The following is a 23,061-nucleotide window of genomic DNA, read 5'->3' on the forward strand; positions in this document are numbered from 1 at the left end:
AGTCCTGAGATTGGGGTGAACTCTTGATAAAGAGTGTAAATGAGACCACAGTCTCCAGTTGACAGTTGCTGTTGTTAATCGGGATTCCCAGGAGTTTCAGTTCTGTCTCTACTCACCTGTTTTCTGCCTGAGCATTTTGTGGCAATTGCATTTACATCTGTGTAGGGGGTATAAAATGAACCCATTCAAACACAAATCCTTTAGAGAGCTATTATTTTTCACCTACAAGTGGATTTTGAGAGGATGGAAATGACCAGGTAGGAAAGCTATTCCAGCCCTCCAGTCTTGGACCCACGGTAAGAAGCAGAGCTCCTTCTCCAGTTCCTCCCTCCCACAGCTGGGCAGGGGCTTCTACTTAGTTAGGGGAAGGGTTTTTTGAGTGGACTCTCACCCAAATCAAAGACAAATGTTTGCTGGAAAAATACGAATGGGAGAGGAAGAATTAAAGAGGATGTTTTTTGCAACTAAGAGTTCAGAAAATTGCCTTCACAAAGTAGAAGCACTGGGGTTGAGATTCCCTGGAGCCTCTGGCTGAGAGAAAAGTCCCCAGGATCCTGAAAGTAAGAGTAAGTGGAAGTGCAAGGGGTCCCTTGAAAGTCTGAAAGGTCATTATAGGTTTTACAATTGTCTGTTTTTTGGCTAATCCCTTCAAATCGTTTTTTACAGAATTCTGCCTAGAAAGAGGTTTGTTCTAAATGTGACCTAATTGATTTAAAAGGTGTTTTTGTTTTTTCCTACAGTTTTTGTTTTTTTTTTGTTTTTTTTTCCTTTTTATGAAAGCTTCAGTGTATTCAGAGGCTATTCCTGGCTAAATCTCCTCAAATTCCCAAAAGTTTCTTTTGGAACTCAATCCAGGGTCAGGGGTCATTATTGAAGCCTCTTTATTACTAACTACCCCTTACCTTTGGAGGCAGCTAGTCAGGTTGTTCTCACTTAGTGGAAGAGAAGGAAAATGAACTAGCATTTACTGAGCATCTGCTCTATGGAAGAAACCCTTATCATTAACTATGTTGAAATATTTATCTATATTTAGAATAGTACTGTCACAGAGTTAAGTGCTCAATAAATGCTGACTATTATTATTCTATCATCTTTCTTGTAGCCTCAATTTCAGGGGAGGAAACTGAGGTTCAGAGGGGTTACACTGCTTGTTCAGGGACACACAACTGGTAAGCAGTGGACCTGGGATACAGACCTGGGCCTTAGGATTCCTTTGGGTCACTTCTACGTCACTGTACAGCCTTTCAATAAGTAGGACAGTCCAAGATTGGAGCAATCAGAATCAGGAAACTATACCATCAGGGAATTTCTGACTCAGTGGTATGCGATGGTACTGAGAATTTGCATTTCAAGGTCTCCTGTGTTGTGCTGGGGAAAGGGTGTTGGATTTGGAGGTAAGAAATCAGGTTTTGAATTTGGACTCTGCCACTTACTTGTGACTCAACCTGTAAGTTATAGAGTATAGCTGGTTCTTCTGCCCTTTTGGTTTCACTTATCTGACCATCCAGTATTCAGAAAGTACATTCTAGGTCTGTGCTAGGCACTGATCACAAACTTGCTTTTTTGAGTTTATATCCCAATTGCTACATTGATGTTTCACTGACTGCTTCCCTTAGTGATGTCCAAGTTTCACTGGCTAGAAGTTAGGAAAACTGTCCATTTATTATTTCAGGGTGACCAAGGCTTTCCAGATGAATCCAAGGAAAGTGAAAAATTTGATGCTAATAACCACACAAGAGAACCTCAGTTTAAGGAAGGGAGCCAAGTGATAGCACTCTTCCGTTATGAGGCTACCCAACCAGAGGATCTGGATTTTCTGGAAGGAGATGTAATCCTGGTGCTATCAAATGGTAAGTGCTACTCTAGGGTTATGGACTCTAACTTAAATGTTAGCAGAAACAAAGTCAAGAGCAGAGAGAAAATTTCAATAACATACAAACCAAATTTTAGCCAGTGGTTTCCATCTCCTTTTTAGCTTTCAGCTGGAAGGGACAAAGCTGAGTGCTCAGCCTTTCCCTGTCTGTTGCTCTGATGGTCAGGGAAGCAACAAGAGGCCTAGTTAGATGACCTCTTGATTACTAAAGATGGCTATTTTTGGAAACCATGGATTCCTGTTCCCAGAGTTAATGAATTGGAAGGTGGCTGGAATCATTTTGCTTTTGCACAGTCAGATGATGCTTACCCTCTGCAAATAGTTCTTTGAATTGATCCACTTTTCAAAGGGAAGGAAAGAACGGGTAAATTTTGTTCTAAGAGCAGGTGTTTATGACTGCCCTGTGTCTCTACTATTATGATTGCAGGACTTGACACATTAAAAATCAAAACAGGAAGTTAAGAGTTCTGACTCAGCACTTCTCAAACGTCAGTATGCCTAAGTGTCACTTGGAGAGTTTCTTAAAACAGATTTCTTGGTCAGAATCAGGTCTAGGTGGGCCAAAGAATTTGCAATTCTAACAAACTCTGGGGAGATGATGGTCTACTGACTACACTCTGAAAAGCACTGTCCTAACTCATGATTTGATATGGTCATACTTCTCTACCTTGAAACAAAAGATAACAATCACAGAAGCCTTGTCCACATGGCTGGAATGCTGTACATTAGCAATACAAAGTAGTGAAAAACTAATCTATTATAAATTACAACAGAAAACCCAACGAATTGAGAAATGAGAGTTGGAGATTTTGAAGTTAAAAGGTAGGGAGTGTACAAGGATGTGGCAATTAACTCAAAATATGGGTAGTAAAAAATAGAAGTAGAGTGCACTACCGGTGTACATCTTCCAACAAGGGAGAGGGGGAACTCAATGGTAAGAACTGGGTTTAGTAACTCCCACTGACATTTTTTATGTGCCAGTATCAATTATTGCCAAATATTGCAAATATCAATTACTGCCAAAATACCCAGTTTCTTGGGGGATGGGGATAAGATAAAGCCGAGAGAACACACAGAAAAAGACCTGGGTAGATATGGAGAGAAGGCAGTATACTCCTACTGTGATGCGTACAAAAGTGTAAGTCAGTTTAACTCAGGAAGTGTCCATATAGTACTCTGAAACTTTATCCTAACACTTAAACAACAGAATTCAGCATAAACATGGTGTGGGGTTGGGGGTGAATTCACCTGCAGTCAACAGTTCAGATGATTTCATGCACAGTGTTTCTCAAACTTCAACGTGCATGTGAATTGTCTGGGGATCTTGTTAAAATGGATTCTAATTTAGGTTTGGGACAGGGCCTGAGAGTCTACATTTCTGATTTGGGACCCAGAACAAGCAAATGCTTCTGGTTGGTCCAGTACCCTTGCTATTAAGTAGGAAGGATCAAGACAATTGTTCTTAGTTAGAATTACCTGGGAAACTTAAAAACAAAAACAAAAACAAAAAACAACAAATTTCTGATGCCCAGGCCACAACCTACAGAATTTCTGGGGGTGGGATCCAGGCACCAGTGATCTAGATGTCTGATCTAGGAATCACACACCCAAAGAATAGCATTAAGATCAACTTCTGAACTTGGTTGTGTGGAATTTGGGCTTTGGCATAGGTCATACTTAAGTTGTCTGATATTTATTGACAGAATGACTCTGAATAAGCTATTAATCTCTCTGAGCCTCCTTTTCCTTCCTCAGTAAAATGTGGATAATATCTACATCTATCATTAAGTCTGTGTGTATAAATATCCTAGTATAGTACTTATACTTTTATTAAAGGTTCAAACTAGGAGCTGTTAAAATCTTTATATTTTACAAACATGTACTAAACTCGCCATCAGCTCCAAACTCTCAATTTTTTGATGAATCAGTGGCTAGTGAACTTTCATTTTTAATATATTTAACCAATGGCATGTCCTTTCCTTGTAGTTAAAAAGATACTAACATTTTTAAAAATTATTGTTACCTTCTGAACAATTGATTCTCCTGCATTTTACAGTTCTATTATCATGCCTCAGAGTGAAACTGGTAAGATGCTAATACCTCAAATCACTTTCTAATTCTGACTTTTCCCTGTTATCTCCTTTGGGGGTAACTGAAGGACTGACAAAAGATGCATGACTCAGATAGGAAAATTCTCCTATATCGGTTTTAGAAATTAATGTATACTTTTTCTTTTATCAGTGAATGAAGAATGGCTGGAAGGCGAGTGCAAAGGGAAGGTTGGCATTTTCCCCAAAGCTTTTGTTGAAGAACATGCAACTGAAGATTTGGAAAGAACTCCCAGAGATGTCTAAGATGTTTCACAATGTACAAATTTGAAGAAACGGAAGCACTGTCATTTGTTTCCAAGATCGAGCACTCCTCCGCCGTACACTGTACTGAGACATTACAGCTTGGAAAAGTGTTAACCTACTTTTCCCTGTTACTGTAACCTATTAGATGATGATGACATAAGAACTCATCAGGATGATGATTACCTTGTGGGGTGGGATGGTTGGAAGTGTCTGGAAGGGGCATGAGGGGGTCTTCTAGGGTGCTGGTAATCTGTTTCTTGCTCTGGTTGTTGGCTACATAGGTGTGTTCATGAAAAATTCACTGAGTTGTACACTTACGATTGGTACAGTTTTCTGTGATATCTTAATAAAAAATTTACCTTACAAAAACAAAATGAAGCACCCAGAGTCTAGGCCCAAGAGCTAAGTGTAAACCTTGGCATTCCCATACCATTACTGTCATAGTCGCCTAGGGCTTGAAGTAGCTTACAGGTAATTCAGAAGGCAGATACACAGTTAACTTGTTTTCTCTTTTCATTACAAGTTTAATTGCTTAAAGAGAACTTTGAATAAATGGCATGGAATATATAGCATTGAACTGCATAGAGAATAAAAGCACTAGAATTGCATCCCTTTATGCCTTCTCAGATAGGAACAGTTGTAACTGAATATATGTCACTAGCACTTAAGAAATCAGAAGCTGAGTTCAGGAAGCCAGACGGTTAGTAGTATCCTATTAGTTAATGCTTTGCTAATATGTACTGTACTAATATACATGATGGAATGCTAAGGTTTTATTTTGGTTATCATTTAACTAAATGGTCCATTTTTTTCAGTGTTAACTTGGATGAAGAATTCCATAAATACTAGACTTTAGGACCTGGCTTTAAGCTCCCCGCCCATCCCCCCCTTCTTATACAGCATGTATGGCTTTGCTAACAATTTCTCAAGTGTGTAGGTGCTTGTGGAAAGCCGAGTTAGGAAATGAACCGTAAATTGAAATCAGTACAATGTCCCTAAGTGGAGCCCAGGCAGCTCAACACCTAGGTGAAGGGGATAGCTGGTAAGTATAACACACACCGGGTAGGTTAAGGCACTGGTTTCCAGAATGCTGCTTAAGATCTAACAGGCTACCAGTGGACACTTTGGACACAACCTGAAGGAAAGCAACCACAAAACTCAGAACAATGATTACTGTCATTGCTAAATAGACTTAAATAGTGCCAAACAGTGATTTTTATAGGCCAAAGGATATATTCTTTTTGAATCGCCTAAGTAACAGCTACTATAGGGATAAAAGTGGTGGGCTGTTAACCCCTTTTACGTAAGTCATTTTTTCTTTACTTAATACAAGAATTTTGACAATCAGTTTCTTTCTATCCATCCCTTTTGATAATGCATTGCTTTTGAATGCTACTGAAAGTAAATATAACCCTGAAGCACATTCAAGTTCTGATCATCTTTGTTTTCCCCTGGATGACTTGTGAATAGTTTCAATTCTTGCTTTTTAAGTCATATTTTCTTTAATACTGTATCTTTTAGGATAGGAAAGAAACAATCTATATGCAGGTCTGGTTGGAGAGAACATGGTTTAATTAAAGGCAAAGCTGATTTCAGCAGCTGCAGGTCTTGTACAGACAGACCAAAAACAAAACAAAACAGGAAAACAAAACAAAACACAAAAGAAAAGTTGACTACACAAAACCAGTTTCTGATGAAGAGTCTCCTGCCCCTCCCTCATTACTCCACAGTGAGGATGATAAGGCGAGGAACCCCACCCCAAAAGTCAGAAAACATTCCAAACACCAAATTCTCATGCAGAAATGGGGCTGCAGATGGGACTTGGGTACTACTGGGAGTGAGGTGGTGAACCTGCTTAGCTTGTCTAGGGTGCAATAATCAGTGACGGTTCAAACACTGGAATGTTGCAGCTGCCTGAATGCAGAGCTCAAACACACAAACTAGGTAAAGGTAGTAGGGGAGGAGGCTTTGGAGGGAGGGAACAGGAGAAAGGTGGACACAAGGGGTTGGAGAGAAGCACAAAGTTTCATACTGCCATTGGGGGAGGGGGAGCTTCACCCTTTCAGACCTTTCAAAAACAAAAACAAAAAACCCCACACACCATGTCAAACTAAAAGAGCAACAATGTAAGCATACAAGGGCTTGAACCACTCTCTCAGAAGAGCAATGAGCATTAATCTCACCCCTTTCGATTGCTGGGGTTGCCCAGACTCCAGTGACAACCGGGGCTCCTGGATGTGCTTTGCTCTGTAGCTGTTTTCCAGCTCTGAAGTCCCAAAGTAACTCCATACGCTCACACACAGTCCCTCCTCTCCAGGAGAGCAGATGGGCATGTGTGTGCACACACAACCACTCACACGTACACAAAAATGGAAAAACCTCCCAGAAAATAAACCCTACACTACCACAGCAATTGGACATTTAGATTGTTTCCATAATTTCCCCTTAAAATATTATTTTTCCAGGAAATGACTAACAAAATGCTGTCCTGTTTCCACACGAGAAAACTTTCAGTCCTCTTTCCTCCTAATAAATAGCAAATAAAAAGTTTTATTTTCCTTCTTTAGCCTTTTCCATAATGGACTTCGTTCTGTTTTCTTCTGTGCACGACATGCACGTGTCCATGTTGCTCTGAATTCCACTCTGAAAACGGAAGTTGGGAGACTGCAGCTGGGCAGGTGTCTGGCCCCTTGTGGGCTATGTAGTCACCGCTGCTTCCTTCCTCTTCAGACTGTCTTTTGGGCCCCAACTCCTGGACCCCACGCTGTAACTTCTTGGTGAGATGTTGCATACATTAGGAATAAAAACAATTACTAGCATTCAGCACAGGGTAAAAAAGGGATGGAGGTAGGGGCAGGAGGAGGTGTGCAGTAGTAGGATGGGGGCACCAAAACCAACCAAACAAAAAAAAACCACACTGAAAGCTTCTACCTACTAAAATGTATCAGGCCATGAATGGAGCGGCCTGCTTTCTGAGGGACTGCTTGCTATGCTATCGTAAAATGTACAGGAATCAAAATGTTAATTTAAAATCCTACGGCAGTCACCTGCTAGTCCAGCCCAGCACCACCACCCACACTGCATCCTCGATTGGGGCTCGAGCACCTACAGAGTGAAGGGCATTTTCTGCTGGAGTCTCCAGCCCAGGGGAGGGCCTGCCAGAACCTTCTGAGTTAAAGGTGAGACCTTGTACTCTCCCTCATGGAACTCTTCCACTGGCTGAAGTTTCCTCATCCTGCCACCACCATCCTCTCACAGGAGCAGTGAACGGGGCTTTCCTTGCTACACACTGACCAGAAGCCCATCTTTGTATGGAAGAATTCAGTGTGATATTTTACTACTGAGAATAACAACAATAATAAAAGATGTTTAGGAATAATTTGAACTACATTCTCAGTCAGCAAAGCAATCATTAATGGATTCCCATTTTATTCCCCAATGAGGAAAAAAGGACTAAGAAGTTCCCACTGGCTTCACCCATCTGCCTTTCCTTCTCAGCTTTCACTTCCCATGTGTCTGGGGACATGCACGATGGAGAAGGTGAGAGGCGGTGATATCAGGTAACTGAGTGAGACAAACAGCAGTTCCTCTCTCCCTCCGGAAGCACCGGGGGGGACGGAGAGTTTCCTGATGGTTTTTTCTTTTTGTTGCACTGTGGACATTTCGTGCACACTCGTGGGCTGGTGGAACACTTACACCCTCTCAACAGCGAGAAACAGAAAAGAGGGTTTGCCACCTGCAGGGGACTGTGTGGGCCAGTCCTGCAAACCCAACATGCCATGGTTTATGGAGCCTTCGTTCCCAGGGTTGCCACTTTGGCCTCAGTGCGGAGGGTTCATGGTGCCTTGTCCCCGCTGCTGTTTCTGCTTCTGCTGCATTAACAGCTGCTCCAGAGCGGAAGGTCCAGGATGCATCATGGAACTGGACCAGATAGACTGAAAACAGCCCAGATCTTGTCAACAGAGATCAAATGCCTGATTGTCTGAAAGGGATTTCACTTTTCAATCCCAGCCAAATAATAAATGCAACACATGTCCCAAAGAACCTTATACTGACCCCAATACAGCTATTAGAAAAAAATCCCTGGAAGACTCTTTTCAAGACTAGTCAGTTCCTGTTAAGTTTATTTTAAAATTAGAAAAAGTGACATTACTTTTATAAAGTCTTTTAACTAAAATCAGCTCCATGTGGTACTATAGGATATTTACTATTATGGATTTTAAGCAAACAAATATTCTGAAGTTAGATATCTTTTCTTGAACTTGGGTGGAAAAAACGCTTAAATCAAACATTCCAAGATGAATCAGAATTTTAACCTTAGACCAAAACTAATCCTTTATATGCTTCTGTCCCCAGAAGACACTGCTTTATCACCAGTGAATCATACACACACACAAATCTCATTCAAGAATTTTGTAAAGCAAACCGTGTTTCTAGGGCTTTTCTGTGCTATGCATCAATGAATTCTAAGGCCTTAAGGAATAGGCATAGCTATTTATGTGAATGAAAGTGGAGACATCTTTGTTGCTGTGGTTCTTGCTCCTGAAATACACTCACCTTTAGGCTTTCCATGAGGACAGCCGAAGAATCCTCCATTGAGGGCCATGGCTGTCCAGGTGGCACTTGGAGTGCTGGCCTGATGCCAACTGCTCTCAGAAGATGATGTTGATGAGAGATAATCAATGCCAAACCCACCCATGGCTAAGGGATGAAAAGAGATAAGTTTTCAAGAAAATGTTCTATCATTGCCCAGTGCTAAATCCCTGGGAAGGATAAAATAAGTTATTTCACTTTTGCTAGGGCAATTCAATTTGGATCTCACCTGGCTTATCTGTTTTCCACCGATCTGCAATCCTCCTATCCCTGTTATCTGGAGTCCCAATGGGTCCAAAATTGGAGAATGGAACAGAATTATGGTTGTGTGTTGGAGGAGAACTTGGTAGGCTACTTGGGTTAGAGGAATGAGGAGACTGGCTGGCCGGTGTTGAATGATCTATTAAATAGTAACAAAGGAAATTAAATGTTAAATATCAAGAACTAAAGTTTCCTATAGATCTGACCACTTAAATTCTACTAAATATAACCAAGGGCTTTGGAGGAAAGCGCGCCCAAATGGAATACCTGCCAGATATACTAGTTTGTCTTATCGTACATATCTAAGGCATATCCCTTGCTGAAAAAAACAAAACAAAACAAAAAAAACACTGTAGGCAATTTTATCAACTGTACACACTAGCCTGGCATGTCTGTTTCAGGTCTTCTCTAACAGAAATGGAACTGCCTAACCTTGAGAATTACTATTAAATTAGACTCCATTTATAAAATGCTATCTTAAAAACTTATTTTTAAAAAGTACAAACTTTCCCTGCAAAGAATGAACACCTAAAACAAAAATAAAAAAAGAGCTAGAAACCATATATTTTTCTTCTTACAACTGTGCTGGTACAGAAGATGTAAAAAGCTTTTTTTAATAGCATCCTATTACATGAACCAGCTCATCAGGTTTTCTTTCTATTTTCTTTCAGAAGTTACTTCAAAAATCTAATATATTTATAATTATAGAATCATACCAACTAAATCAATTTGAGTGCCCAGGAAATGCAAGTTCTATAATCTACAGACCAGTTAATACCTGAACTGGCAGGAAGTGATGGAGACCATGGAGTCCCTTCAAAAAGAGAGTAGAGTGATGTTTCCTGGGGAGGCATTGAGGGATTGAGTTCTGCTTTGGAGCTGGATGTCAGGTTTTTTCCCATATACCTCATTGAACATACTGTTATTTGGGTATCTTTCCTGAAAGACAATGGACAATGAAGTTATAAACTCACTTCAAGGAAAAGAGATTTAAGAAAATGTAATGGTCATGGTCATGATGCTTGATATACCTTTAGCTTTCTTAGGCAAACTTCTGAAGGCTTTTCTTTTTAATTTTCCTGTCAAATTCATTTTCTCCTTTGCTTTCTTTCCCTCACTCTTGTTTACAAATATAAAGATTTAAAAAGGTGAATTACTTCCTTCTCAGAAAACAAAGCCCTATGGATTTCAATATTATTGAGAAGTTAAAAGGTTTAAACACATAATGTAAAAGTCTCTGTTCTGCCCAAGTCAGGCAGAGGAGAGAAAATCAAATATCTGGAAGACACCAATATATGAAAGATAAAGGAAACAGAAAAACAGACATATTGAAAAAGAATGGTCAAGAAAATAATACAATTTCAAATGTGCTAAGCTAATCAGAATTCTCTCCCCTGTTTTCTATAGCCTACAATAAAAGCACAAAGCAGGATTCTTAACTGATTACCTACCTGATTAAGAGAGAATCCAGTGAGGGAAAGGAAAGAGGATGAATGTGACATGAGCTCTGAGGGCTTTTCCAATAAGGATTTCTTCACAGTTGCCAAAAAAAAAAAAAAAAAAAAGAAAAAAAGTTAAACTATGCCTTCCATTTTCCTAATATTAATTTTAAGACACTTCAGAACCAAAGTAAAAAACCACCATTTATGCACAGCTGTACTCCTAAGGGCCCACTGTGTAAAATGTAAGGCTTAGAAGATGTGAATTCTAATCTGTTAATACCATGATACCAGTTATGTGCCATATGCTACCGGCGAGCCAGACAGAGATCCTAGTGGGGACCACAGGATCTGGAAAATAGCAGTTCTAGTTATTTGCTGCACAGGAAAACAAGGAACTCCCTTGCTAATAGTTACATTTAAAAATTGTCTCAAACAAGATGTTGAACTGGTTCTGGCACTCTTTTACCCCCTCAATTCCACCCCCCTCACAATTTCTTTTATCTGGGGAAAATTTTATTTTTCATAAAATGTTATTTATATTATTATGTGATAGGTTATCAAGATTTTAAAATAAACTGGACTAAATATGCTAAACATTTCTCAATTTTAATTGTGTGGTAAATATACGAGAGATAAAACCCACATTAACAAAATCTCTTTGTAGTCCTAAATCATTTTTAAGAGTGTAAAGGGGTTCTGAGAACTAAAATATTTGTCAACCAGGACTCTAATAGCATAAAACTTTCTAGGACAAGCATACAAATCCCAATATATTGAGGTGATACACCATTCATTTGTAATTCATTGTTGCTAGTCATTCTATTTATATCCTCTTTTTAACTTGGAAGATCTACTATACTTTTTCCACTCCATTAATGGTTACCATCCATTTCCCTGTACTCAAAATCGGACCCATATTTCCCAATTACTATTAAAAAAATGATAATGTTTGCTACTTCCCCTAACAAACTACAATGTTCAGCAGTTTCAATTCTAAACTAATATTAGAATCTTCTTTGGTATAAGCCTTCCAATTTAGTACCTACACATTCCAATCCATCCTTGTCATTTTAATTACACACACACATACACTTACACTCTCTCTCTCCAACTTTCATTGTTCACAACATCTTCCTCTAAATAAATATCAGTCCCAATTCATCTGTTATTAGGGTCTTTTGAAAAGTAAATTCCTCACATGGGATATGAGAATGACACTTCCTATATATCTGCAAATATTTGCATATCCTTGATGATAATGATATCTTGGTTAGGGGGAGATCTTAGGACACGATCTTCTTTTAAAAGTTTGGACATCCTATTTAATTTTTTGTTCTTTTTAAGTAACTTGTTCTTTCTGTGAGAATTAGATTAAGTTTAGCTTTCACACAGGGTGGGGGCAGTTAAGGAATTGGCAGAAGGTTAAAAAGACAAACTGTAATCCACAGTCAGTCCCCCTGCTTATCCGCCCACTATCCACAGTCAGTCCCCCTGCTTATCCGCCCACTATCTACTGTCCTTGCAAGGTGGAGACTCCGTGTAGAGTTTCCTTAAACAGCTTCATAAGTTGTTACCAAACTAGCTCAGACTGGCTCTGCAGCTCAAGAACAAAGGAAAGAGGGGTGGAGACTTGTTTCAAACATTCCAAGTTCGCACAGGAGACTTTTTTTTCAAATGTTTCCAATTTGGGCGGGCTGCATATTTCAAATTTGGGCGGGCTAGTTAGGCTTGTTGAATAGAATGCAACCTCTGAAATATCCAGCCAATGGAGAAACAGGGGAGGGACTTGCGGTTAGGCGTAGGGAATAAATACTGCTGGGTCTATTGTTCTGGGCGCCAACCCCCACATTTTGGTTGGGCGCCCGTTCTTGCAAGACCGTGAATAAATTCGTTTCTTCTCCACAATTGGGTGAGTGTTTATTCCTTTTTAGGGATACTGCTTGTTTCTCACATTTCTGCCAGGAAACCTGTAATACTTATCTTTATCCTTAAGAGTTCAGGCCTTTTACCAGGATGTGCCTAAGTATTTGTCTTTTTTCATTAATATAGCCTGGAACTTGGTAAACACTCCTAAGCAGGAGATACGAGTTTCTTTTCAGCTAAGGGAAATACTCTTCTATTACTTAGTCTCTTCTCCATTTGTTCCTTTTTTTCCTTTTGAGACTCTATCATTTACATGTTAAGTCTTCTGGATATAACCTGTAAGTTTCTTAATTTTTCTCTCATAATTTTTTATCTTTAAACATTTTTCTATGTGCTTTAAATATTTATTGCACTTGATGTAAAGGATACTAATTTAGATCTGAATTCATCTACTGATCTGTTGCACTGGGGAATCTTTTCTTCTTTTTTTAAGATCTAGAAAGTCTTATGTAGGAGCTCTCCTTGAATTTTCCTAAGTATTTTTATTATTTTTTTGTATTCAAGTTTTGGTCATTTCCCTCTAGCAGATCTGTTTTGTTGAGTATGTGTGTTGTTAGCTGACTCATATTTCTCTGGCTGGTGGGACCCCTTAGATAGCTTACTGCTTTTCTTCACTGACTCTTTCGGGCAGGTTCAGCTCTAACTGCTGAAGTACATGTCATCCTTTTCACAATTAGAAGTCAAAACCCCGTATTTTTGATAAACATAAATCAGATCTTACATATTATTATTCTACAAAAAATCATCAAGGGTCTTCCTGATTTCCTCACAATGGTCAATCACTTCCATATTTTCAAGCGGTAAGTTCAATTTCTCATGCAGAAACTATTTCCAAGTCAGTAAGACATCACTGAGAAAGACTGTAAATTCTCCAATGTGCTCTATATTGTTCTCTGCCATGGAATGCTGCAATGTCAAGAGCATGGAGTCTGCACCACATGTAGGGGCTCTCTCAGAGTTACAAAGAGTTTACCAGTTCCTTCTGAACTCCTTAATCTTGTGCAAGACAGACTTCTGATAAAGCACAGCCATCCTCTTCCATCCAGTTGTGAGCAGTCAATGAGACACTGAATATGCAGACACTGAATGCAGGATGCACTGGCTGTGTGAGTATCCCTGGAGGTGCAGTCTTTACACACAAGAGGTCCTGTATGCTCGCTCCCCACCAACCTCCCCTCAAATTTTAAAGCACTGACAATGACTTTAAAGAGACTTTCAAATCCATTTGACAAATGGTTTTGTTAACATCTTTCCTAAGCAGCTCTATTTGTGATATGTATTAAAATAAGTTGCTAAAAGTCAACCTTACATTTATTGGCCCTAAGAAAGTTGTCCAGGGAAAAAAAAAGCTGAATGCTGTTATTGAATAGTTGGTTATTAAAGCATTTTAAACATCTACCACATGCAACGCACTTTCATACACATAAAATCATTAACAAAGGAAGGCTACAGCCAAGGTTTTTTTTGTTTTTTCCCCTTCCACTTTTTTTTAAAGTTATATTTCAATTTAGTTTTTACATGCCAAGTTAGTACAAAGAATTATAAAAAAGATAATTAAATGCATTGTAAGATACAAAAAATAAGTGCTGTGTATTAGCCTACATGATTCTTAACTAAAAATCTTTGGATTTAACTCCCTATTTGAAAACTGGCATCAAACTCACTGCCAAAAAGCATATTCTGTATCAAATTACATCATCATCCCACAGACTACAGAATATCCATTTCTAAGGCATATGTATGTTCAACAACATACTAATATATTTGGTAACCACTAAATGTCAAACATCATCCACAGGGGGTATTAAAACATTAATGTTTTCATTAAAAAGGAAAGATCTCTTTCCTCATTACATTACATGTTTATAAAATAGAGATCTGTCGAATAAATTACTGCAGAATAGTTCAAGCTAGATCTTATAATACTTGAAACACATAATTGGGGGTAAATAGCCTTTAAAATTGGCAAAATTGTAACGTTAATAGTCTTTTCCTGCTTACATATTTTATGCTTAAATTATATGCCACTCTGTTAGGTCCTTAACACTCTTATAGGTCAGTTTTAAGTTTTTCCAATTTTATTTTACCATAAGTAATATGGAAATAGTTTATCATATATAAAAATAAGGTGTTTTTTAAACATGCAATAAAATAGACTGGGGGAAAAAATCAAACACTTGTTCTACCATTAACTTCATTTCCAATAGAAAGGGCTAGAGTGATAGAAACCAAGGGATTAGGAGACTAGTGGACACAGAGGTACTACACTCCATCCCTCAAGCCACTCAGCAGAAAAGCAGCAAGCAAGGCAAGCATGTAGGTAATAGCACAGCAGCTGGGTTTCTTCAACCCTTCTCTCTAGGTCACTTGAACTATCATTTAAGTTTCTAGGAGATGTCTTACTTCTGCTAACTTGGGGGAAAAGAATGGGAGACCTTTACTGCCACTCACCCAGGCAATTTATTAAGGGAACTTCAACTGCTAAGGGCAGCAACTACTGTCATGATAGACACTAAGCTTTTATTTCTTCAGATATTAAAAGTAATTTATTTTAACCTTATGAATGTCTTCTTGCCCTTTTGTTTACAGGAAAAGAAATAGTCAGAAAGTAAAACTCAGAATAGTTTTACATGTTTTACTGACATGGCATGACAGCAGGAGGAAAAGCTCAGAGCATACATCTCCTTTTTTTCCCCAGCATCTTTTATACTCCACCCTAACCCATCCCCCTTAGTAAAAATGTACACATTGATGAGAGAATAGACATGACATTCTTGGAGATGCAGGCTGGATTCCAGAAGGTTATTATTATTTTTTAATACCACTAATCAATTTTTAGATGTTATTTTATGTTAACCTATTCATCTTTGTTCACTAGTTTACCGCAGTCCAACAATGTTTATAAATAGAATCGTCTTCATTTTTTCTTACTCTGTTTGTGAACCAGGCTCTGAATTTAGAACTGGGCTCTTCCTGAGGTCTTAATTAACCAAACAGAAAAGAGTCACATACTGTTCAATAACATCAGTAAAGAATCCCAAACACATTTCCTTTCATATTTTGAGAATATCTAAGGAAAAACCTTGCTGTTTCTTAGCAAGATTATGATACTTGAAATTTTGAGTTACAGATGGAACTCCACCTGAAAAGTGAGTTAATATGCCAGCAATGTCATATCTTGCATATAACCAGTTCTGTAGGACGCTTTCTGCACAACCCATGCAACCAAGTTATAACTTTTAAGATTTGTGGGAACTATGGAATCAGAAATGTTTTGCCATGTTCTACTCCCATTTTAGGGTCAGTGTGGGCCATTAGGTAATATGTCTTATAATTCTGTAAAGACAGAAAGCCTTGGAAAGAAGAGATTACCTATTCTATGTACTACAGAATCTCAGAAAAGAAGCTGGAGTTAGAACGAGAAGCAGAATTATGTCAAATACATACAAAAAGGCTTCGTCCAGGAAGAGAGGCGAGAGGACCCAGCAGAGCTGGATAAAGATCAGGAGGGTTAGAAAAAATCAGCTCTTCCTCTTCCTCCAAGGCAGCCAGACTCTTTAACAGGTCCGGAGGAAGCAGAGGGGAGCTCTTGGGGTCCTAGTGACAGAAAGGATTACAGTGAGATGCAATAAGAGATGACAAACGAAAAGCATGAAAGAGGAGTAGCATAATAAGATTTATGAAGGCAACTAAAGTCAAGGGAGGAATGTAATTAATAGTGAAACAGACAGTATTATGCAGAGAAGGCCCAAAACTCAGAAATGCAAAAACAAAGTGACACAAGGGCAACAGTAGAGAAAGATCAAGACTGAATACAAAGAAGCAAAAATACTGACAAACATAAAGCTGAGTATAAAAGGTTAACATGGCTAGTGAGTAAAACAATGCCGTGTAGCAAAGCGAACAGCATCTCCTGGGCTAACAAACAGAGAAACTTCTCTTTTGAAATGTACAGACACACACCTGTTCCTCATGAATAAAAAGGGCAGCAAGGAAAGGGAACTCTACCATCTAAGATAACTGGCTGACATTGTTCCTTTCAGAAAGCAATTTTTTTAAATTCTCAGGAAACCTATTTTTAAACTTAGATGATTCAGTCCAACTGAGAAGAGCGCTTTGTCTCAGAATTCTCTAACATGCTGTGTTAGAGATTTCTGTACATGATTTATCTGCTAGACCATCAAGTTCAAATCAGTTACAGAATTCTTCAGTCCTCAAACTCAAACATATTTGCATTCTGAAAGGGAGACCATGAGCTGCATCAACTACTCAGCTGCATTCTGTAATACTAATGAATCAGAGTGATTGTTGTAACATCGATCTAAAGTTCAAAATATATGCAGCCCCAGACCCAGACCTATCTCTAAAGTGCCTGGTGATTAGGAATGGACACATACCTCAAATGGCATCCTGGGCACAGGATCCTGCTCTGGACGGAAGACTCCTGGTGACCGTTTGCCCCTGCGGTCCATATTTGCTTGCTGTGCCATTACAGCTCTGCTATCAGCCATGCTATATGAAGAATCCCAGTAGAATTCTGGGACCTTGACTTCTGAGGGATTATGGTTATATGGCTCCATGGGAAAAGGCTTCATTTTTTTCTCTAGAGGCTGCTGCTGCATTACAGGAGGCTGCAATGACGGCTCAAACAGTTTTATGGGGTCTTGGGTCTGAAGGTAGTAGGGCTGTTTCACAGGCATGATTTTCCCTAGGGGGCCTTGAACCTGAGGAGGATTCCACAGTTGTTTGGAGGCATCTGCCTGTTGATACTAAAAAAGAGATGACTGTCAGAAGAATGAGGATCAAATGCAATGTTACTTATACTCAATGCTCAGGAATCACAGAATGAACTAGGGGCAGTTTCCTTTACCCTCTGTGTTGTTTTTCAATAAACAGAGTTTTCTGTGAACAGATTATGGGCAATGAATTCATATTTCCTTCAATCCAATTATCTAAGCGGTATAATGTATGAATGTAAATGTGTGTGTGTGTGTTTCTCCCTCCTGCTTCCAATGCTGTGGGGATGGCAATATTGAAGGTTGGAACTACATCATACTTAGGAGATCTTCAAGATTCAGATTCTCTAATTCACTTCTGATTCCGTGGACCCTCTCCAGTTTATGTATACTTAAATAGGAAAGAATTACTTACAGAAAATGTTTTTCTATAAAGTTGGACAAGTATTAACAACAAAGAATGGTAGTTAGAGCTAACTTTCATGAACGTAAGAAGGAAAACATGAATTTTCCTGAACACATATATTTCCATACTTGCACAAGTCTTAGCAAGAGTATTTCAAGGTTTAATATTTTTATTTGACCATGTGCTGAATAATTTCAGCCCTTCCCCCCTCCTATTTTAGCTGGATAATTCACATAGCTGTAATTTACCTGCTGGAATCCAGAGTGGTGAGGAGGGCTTTTCCCCAATGCTGGCACAGCTTTCGTAGGGGATTGTTGTTGCTGAGTCAGAGCTTGAACCTGCAACTGGCTTGTAGACTGTGCTGTTGGCTGAGCTGGTAAAGATGTAAGGGGTTGCTGGGAAGGTGGCTGTGATTGTTGAGGTCCCTGGTTCATTGGCCCTGGTCCAGAGGGCCGTTGCTGGCTGTAAGGAATGTGGGACTGTTTCCCAGCTTGCACCTGGTTTCCTGCTGGAGAGTGAGCTGTAGGCTGAAGAAAGGTTCCTGGGACAGAAACACCAGCTGGGAAGGTGTAACCTGAGCCCATAGGAAATGCCACAGGAGGGGGGATAACATATGTTGGGGGCGGGAACCCTTCAAAATAGAAGAATATAGCTTTAGTTTTAAAGAAACTCAGCAAAAGAAAGTCAAAAAAAAAAAAAAGTAATCTTTTTTCTTCAGGGCAAGGGGAAGGTTCTTAAGAGTAAGGGATTAACCATGATGCCGATTTTTAAAATAATTTTAAGAACTAAATATAGACCATTGGCTATTTTTCTTCCATCCATTGAAGTAATCAGGTTTTAAAGGGGGTCTCTTACATATCTTGTTTACTGACAAGAATTCCTTCATGATAATAAAAACACACTTGTACATAAACTAGAGAAATGGCTCAAAACCATTTCATAAACATTAGGGAACACAGAACTTCCTTCCTTCTTTTAAAATTATGGCTCAGTAAGGTCACTCCAATAGAGTATAAGTTACTGAGTGAACAGAAATTCCTGCACAGACGGAATTATATAGAAGAAATTACAAAATGAATTTTACCTGGTCGACTGGGCAGAGGAGGGAAGGCTCCAGGGTGATGAATGGGGATGAACTGGGAGTTGCTTGCTTGACTTGGGGTTTGAGTTACAGGTGTTTTCCTGGCTTCAGACACTGGAGTCTTTCTTAGTTCTGTCTGGGATTTTACCTGTGGCCAAGAGAAGCAAAACTATCTATAATAATCTGAAACTCAAAAGTGTCAGAAAGAAATACATTCTAAGAACATATTTAAAACCTCATTATGACCACCAACAATTTAAAAAAGGGGTATATGCTAAAGATATTTAAAATCACCTAAATTTGAAAAGAAAGTAAAAAATTATTTAAGTGACAATAAAAGACATAAGAGCTTAGTTTTACTAATAATTACTTTGCTTTCACACCATCATTAAAATATTACATATGGAAAGGATCTTACAGATCATTTATTTTACAAATGAGACATCTGATGCCAAAGGTTAAAAAAAACTTGCCTATGATCTCAAGCCACCTATTATAGGGTCCAAGGCCTTTATACTCTTAACTCATTAATTAACATACATGAATTGTGATTTAATGACAATTAATGCACAGGTGAGATATCTTTGGACATCAGTTTGAACTCATGTTGGCAGCTGCAATTATACAAGGCAGGCATCCATTTCTACCCTGCAATCCTACCACCGACCACCCCTGAATAGATAAGGATACTTTCAGCAATCAAGAATAGGCCCTGAGATCTGACGCATGGAGTCAGAGAGAAGTAGATCCCATATGTGCTACTCAAGGTGTGGCTTTTCAGTTGGGCAAAATGAGGAAAAATACGTGGCATTTACAGTAAACACGGGGTGAGGTACAGCAGATGGTGATATATTGGTTACTATGTCTTTCCTTAATCATCTACAGGCAAATTTGAGATGGCTGCAGTATGGGAAAGATTTTTTTTCAGACTGTGTTTTGGTGGCAGGCAGTTACAGAGAATGGAGGCAGGCCAGGCAGGAAATCCTGGACTCTTTATCTCTAAAACTCTGGTCCTTTGGCTTTCTAGTTCATTGCATTTTTCTTTTCCTTTCTCCAGTACCTTTTTCTCTCCATGTCTTTTCTCAATTTCCACTATGTTTTTCTCTCTTTGTTTCCGTGCCTACTATTAACCTTAAAAATGGAACTAATGTTTCTTATTTCTCCTTTTCTCAGAAAACCCTACTAGGGAAATAACCAAAGGTACTACCTATTTGTAAGCAGCCTTCAAAAATGTAAGGTTCTTCATACTTCCTGCAAACAAAAAATTTGCCAAAATGTTTTAACAAATCATCTGGCCACCTAAAGTAAGGTATTTATTCAAATAAATAAAGTCAGTGAAGAATAAAAACACTTTTTTGTTTGTTTATATGAAATCATCTATTTCTCTGGAAAGGTATGAAAAAATAAAATTATGAATAACTAAACAGTATTTATCTTTTCTCAGCGAGACACCTGGATTCTTACTTTGTTAATTTCCACAAGCCAGGATAACATTTAAGTGATATAATGCAACTGGCTTGGACAGTATAAATGGCAAGGAAAAGAGTCTCTTATCTTTACCAATAATATATTTTATTGTTTTGTATAGTGACTCTGGAAAAAAAAAAAAACCCAACAAAACTTTAAAAGTCTAAACATATTTTTGGTTCTATTGGATCTATGAAAGACCCCAATTTTCTACTATAGCATTAACAAAACGGAATTACAACTTCCAAAGAAACTATAACCCTTTGTGGGATTGATGGCTCTGCAAGTGGTCATTTTAAACATCCTAAAGTGGTTGAGATTTTTTTTCACTCACATTGCAATTTCCAAGAGTTGATGAAGTAAGCTCCTACCATAGTTCATAACATAAACTTACTATGTGCTCAAAGAATGAACTGAAGCTTCCAGAACAGTCAATTCTCAAGGCTTTAGGAACAAAATGAAAAATCTTGCCTTTTTGTGAGCCTTCCTCTACCTGCTTTATAGTTCAAATACAGCTTACCTGCACTGCCACATTCTGCTTTCCTGTTTCCTGTAACTTTTCTAAGGTGCATTTCTTGGTTTCAGTTTTCCTCTTGTTGTTGTCCTTCTTTCCATCATTCTTAGTTACAGTTATTCCTTTGCTATAGTCCCTTCTCACCTCTTTGGGAGGAAAGCTTCTTCCTGGGTCTCTGTTCACTTCTCGAGGCTTAATGTTCTCTTTGAAGGTAACCACTGGTTTCTCTCCTGTGTCACAGTTGTTGCTTAGATTTCTGCCCGTAGATAGCACTGATTTCAAACCTGGGCTCCCGTCTGCAGATAGTGACTCTATTACAGATGTTTCTTGCAGAATGAGATTCTCTTTGGCTTCCCTAGGGTCTTCCAGTATTAACTCTGGAATTTCTGTGATAAACAACAATTTCCCTACCTCATTTTCACACTGAATCAGCCTAAAAAAGTAAAAATAAATCCACATATGAAAAACATAAACTAAAAAACAGTAACAAGTAAACTGTGTATGGAACCAAGTCAGTGTTTTTCCAGCTCTAAAAATTAGGGAAATAACAGGCTATAACTATGTGGCTTCAGGTAACAAAAAGTAGTTATCTAGAAACTGGGATCCTTATTATTGCAATTGACATCACCACGACATGTTCTTCTGCCCTTTAGATGTTTTCAAATAATTACAACCACATTTACAGAGCATGTTATAAACTCAAGGCATTGGTATAGGCCCTTGACATGTCCTACAAGGCAGCTTTATATAATTCCTATTTTATAGGTGTGGAAATTGAACCTCAATAGTTTAAGTTCATTCAACCATTCAAACATCTAAATGCCTACAGTATGACAGGAACTGAAAACAAAAATGGATAAGTAATAGTTCTGTCTTTGAAAAGTTTATAAGCTATTGAGGAGATCCCAAGAACACACACCTGGGAAATGGCAGAAAGTGAATGCAAATCTAACTCTAAAACCTATGTCCTTTCTACTACACCACATATGCCTTGTATTTAACTAGTCATTAACACCACTGTGGTCTGTCCTGACTTAAACTGACCACTGTACTCTTGCCAACATGTATCACTGTTACTGTGAACATTCAATTTAGTTAGTTACATAGAGGTTTATAAATTAGAGCAGAAGCTCAAGATAAACAAGGGAGACAAGACCAATTCCTCCATAACAGGCAATGTAATGTGGAAAAAAGAGAATAAAGTGTATACTTATGATCACTAGGGTCATAATTTGATGATGTGACTAAATGTGAATAGTAAAGGGTTTATGTCGTGCTACTAACATTCTGACTTAAAAATCATAATTGATAGCATTTTACCAAAGCCTAAAATATATTGGATGGGTGTATGTGTGTGTATATCTGATGAGGAGAATTAAAAGAGCAGACCAGAAGCCTCTGGACATACCTTGGCTGATTATCAGCAATCCATTTGCCTATAGAAATCAAGCGTTGCTGTCGTATTCGTCGTTGCTGACCTTCTTTGTCTCCAGTAATACCCTGGTGGCCTTTGGAAAAATCCAAGTTCCTAAAATTGACACAAGCAAATTATAGATAATTAAACTGCTAAAGATACTTTCCAGGTAACAAGATTCTTCTGCCATTTTTAGAACAAAGTCTTACAAAGACTCACCCTGAAATCTAAGTGATCTGCTTGAATAACTATGACAATGCTAAGAATCTCTGAGATGCCTAATCTAATAAATAGTAACAATCTATTAAAGTAACAACTACTTTAAGTGGTTCACTCCAAAGCAAAAAAAAAAAAAAAAGTGTAAATAACATGAAGTACATAGTGAAAAAAATATTGACATCTCAAAAGTAAAAATTTTTTCAAATTTCTCCTCATTAAACACAATTTTTTTTTTTACCCCCACCCCCCACCCCAGTAGGCTAGATACTGAGGACACAAAGATAAAAAAAAGAGTAAGTCCCTATATTTGTGACAAATAATTATGATTCAAATGAGTAAGTGTTTATCAGGTTGGAGAGGAAGGGGAGTGGGGGAGAGTACATGTTCTAGGCATAGTATGAACAAAGGTTTGAAGGAATAAAATATGAAGTCACTCAAGATTAGGACACAGGGTATATACTGTGTGCATATAAGTATCAGGGGGAGAGGTGTTGACAATGGGAGAAAATAAGGCTGAAAAACCAAGAGCTGGATAACAATAGGACTCAGACATCAAACTAAAGAGTTTGGAGCAACTGGGGGTGGGTGGGTAAATCAAAATTTTAATTTTAATCATGGAACATCATAAGTTCTATAATTTTAAAAATGGACAATAGGTGAAGAGAGACTATAAGTAGGGATGTTAACTAGAAGGCCTTTTTACACCCTAGGTAAAAGGTGATAAACACCTGAACTAAGGGAAGTACGTGGGAGGAGAAGGCTCTAAGAGGCATTTTGG

At 38.4% G+C, this 23,061-nt stretch overlaps 2 protein-coding genes and 1 pseudogene across 2 annotated transcripts in view; 1 reads left to right on the top strand and 2 right to left on the bottom strand.

The window, feature by feature from the left end:
* The window catches only part of NCF2 (neutrophil cytosolic factor 2), a 29,325-nt gene extending 24,531 nt beyond the window's left edge, over nucleotides 1-4,794 (top strand). The window contains exons 14-15 of the mRNA XM_037825199.1: nucleotides 1,673-1,850; nucleotides 4,115-4,794. Coding sequence (XP_037681127.1) covers nucleotides 1,673-1,850; nucleotides 4,115-4,227 — 291 coding nt within the window. The 3' untranslated portion in view covers nucleotides 4,228-4,794. The remainder of the gene's footprint in view (nucleotides 1-1,672; nucleotides 1,851-4,114) is intronic.
* Nucleotides 4,795-6,759: 1,965 nt separating this feature from the next.
* The window catches only part of SMG7 (SMG7 nonsense mediated mRNA decay factor), a 112,486-nt gene continuing 96,184 nt past the window's right edge, over nucleotides 6,760-23,061 (bottom strand). The window contains 13 exon segments of the mRNA XM_037825198.1: nucleotides 6,760-8,162; nucleotides 8,785-8,833; nucleotides 8,835-8,928; nucleotides 9,050-9,220; nucleotides 9,860-9,980; nucleotides 9,982-10,020; nucleotides 10,533-10,613; nucleotides 15,894-16,043; nucleotides 16,844-17,215; nucleotides 17,837-18,219; nucleotides 18,673-18,817; nucleotides 20,657-21,083; nucleotides 22,059-22,178. Coding sequence (XP_037681126.1) covers nucleotides 8,049-8,162; nucleotides 8,785-8,833; nucleotides 8,835-8,928; nucleotides 9,050-9,220; nucleotides 9,860-9,980; nucleotides 9,982-10,020; nucleotides 10,533-10,613; nucleotides 15,894-16,043; nucleotides 16,844-17,215; nucleotides 17,837-18,219; nucleotides 18,673-18,817; nucleotides 20,657-21,083; nucleotides 22,059-22,178 — 2,266 coding nt within the window. The 3' untranslated portion in view covers nucleotides 6,760-8,048.
* LOC119526247 lies at nucleotides 12,171-14,361 on the bottom strand (annotated as a pseudogene).

Source organism: Choloepus didactylus, chromosome 2, assembly GCF_015220235.1.
Source record: "Choloepus didactylus isolate mChoDid1 chromosome 2, mChoDid1.pri, whole genome shotgun sequence".
NCBI classification, from domain to species: Eukaryota; Metazoa; Chordata; class Mammalia; order Pilosa; family Megalonychidae; genus Choloepus; species Choloepus didactylus.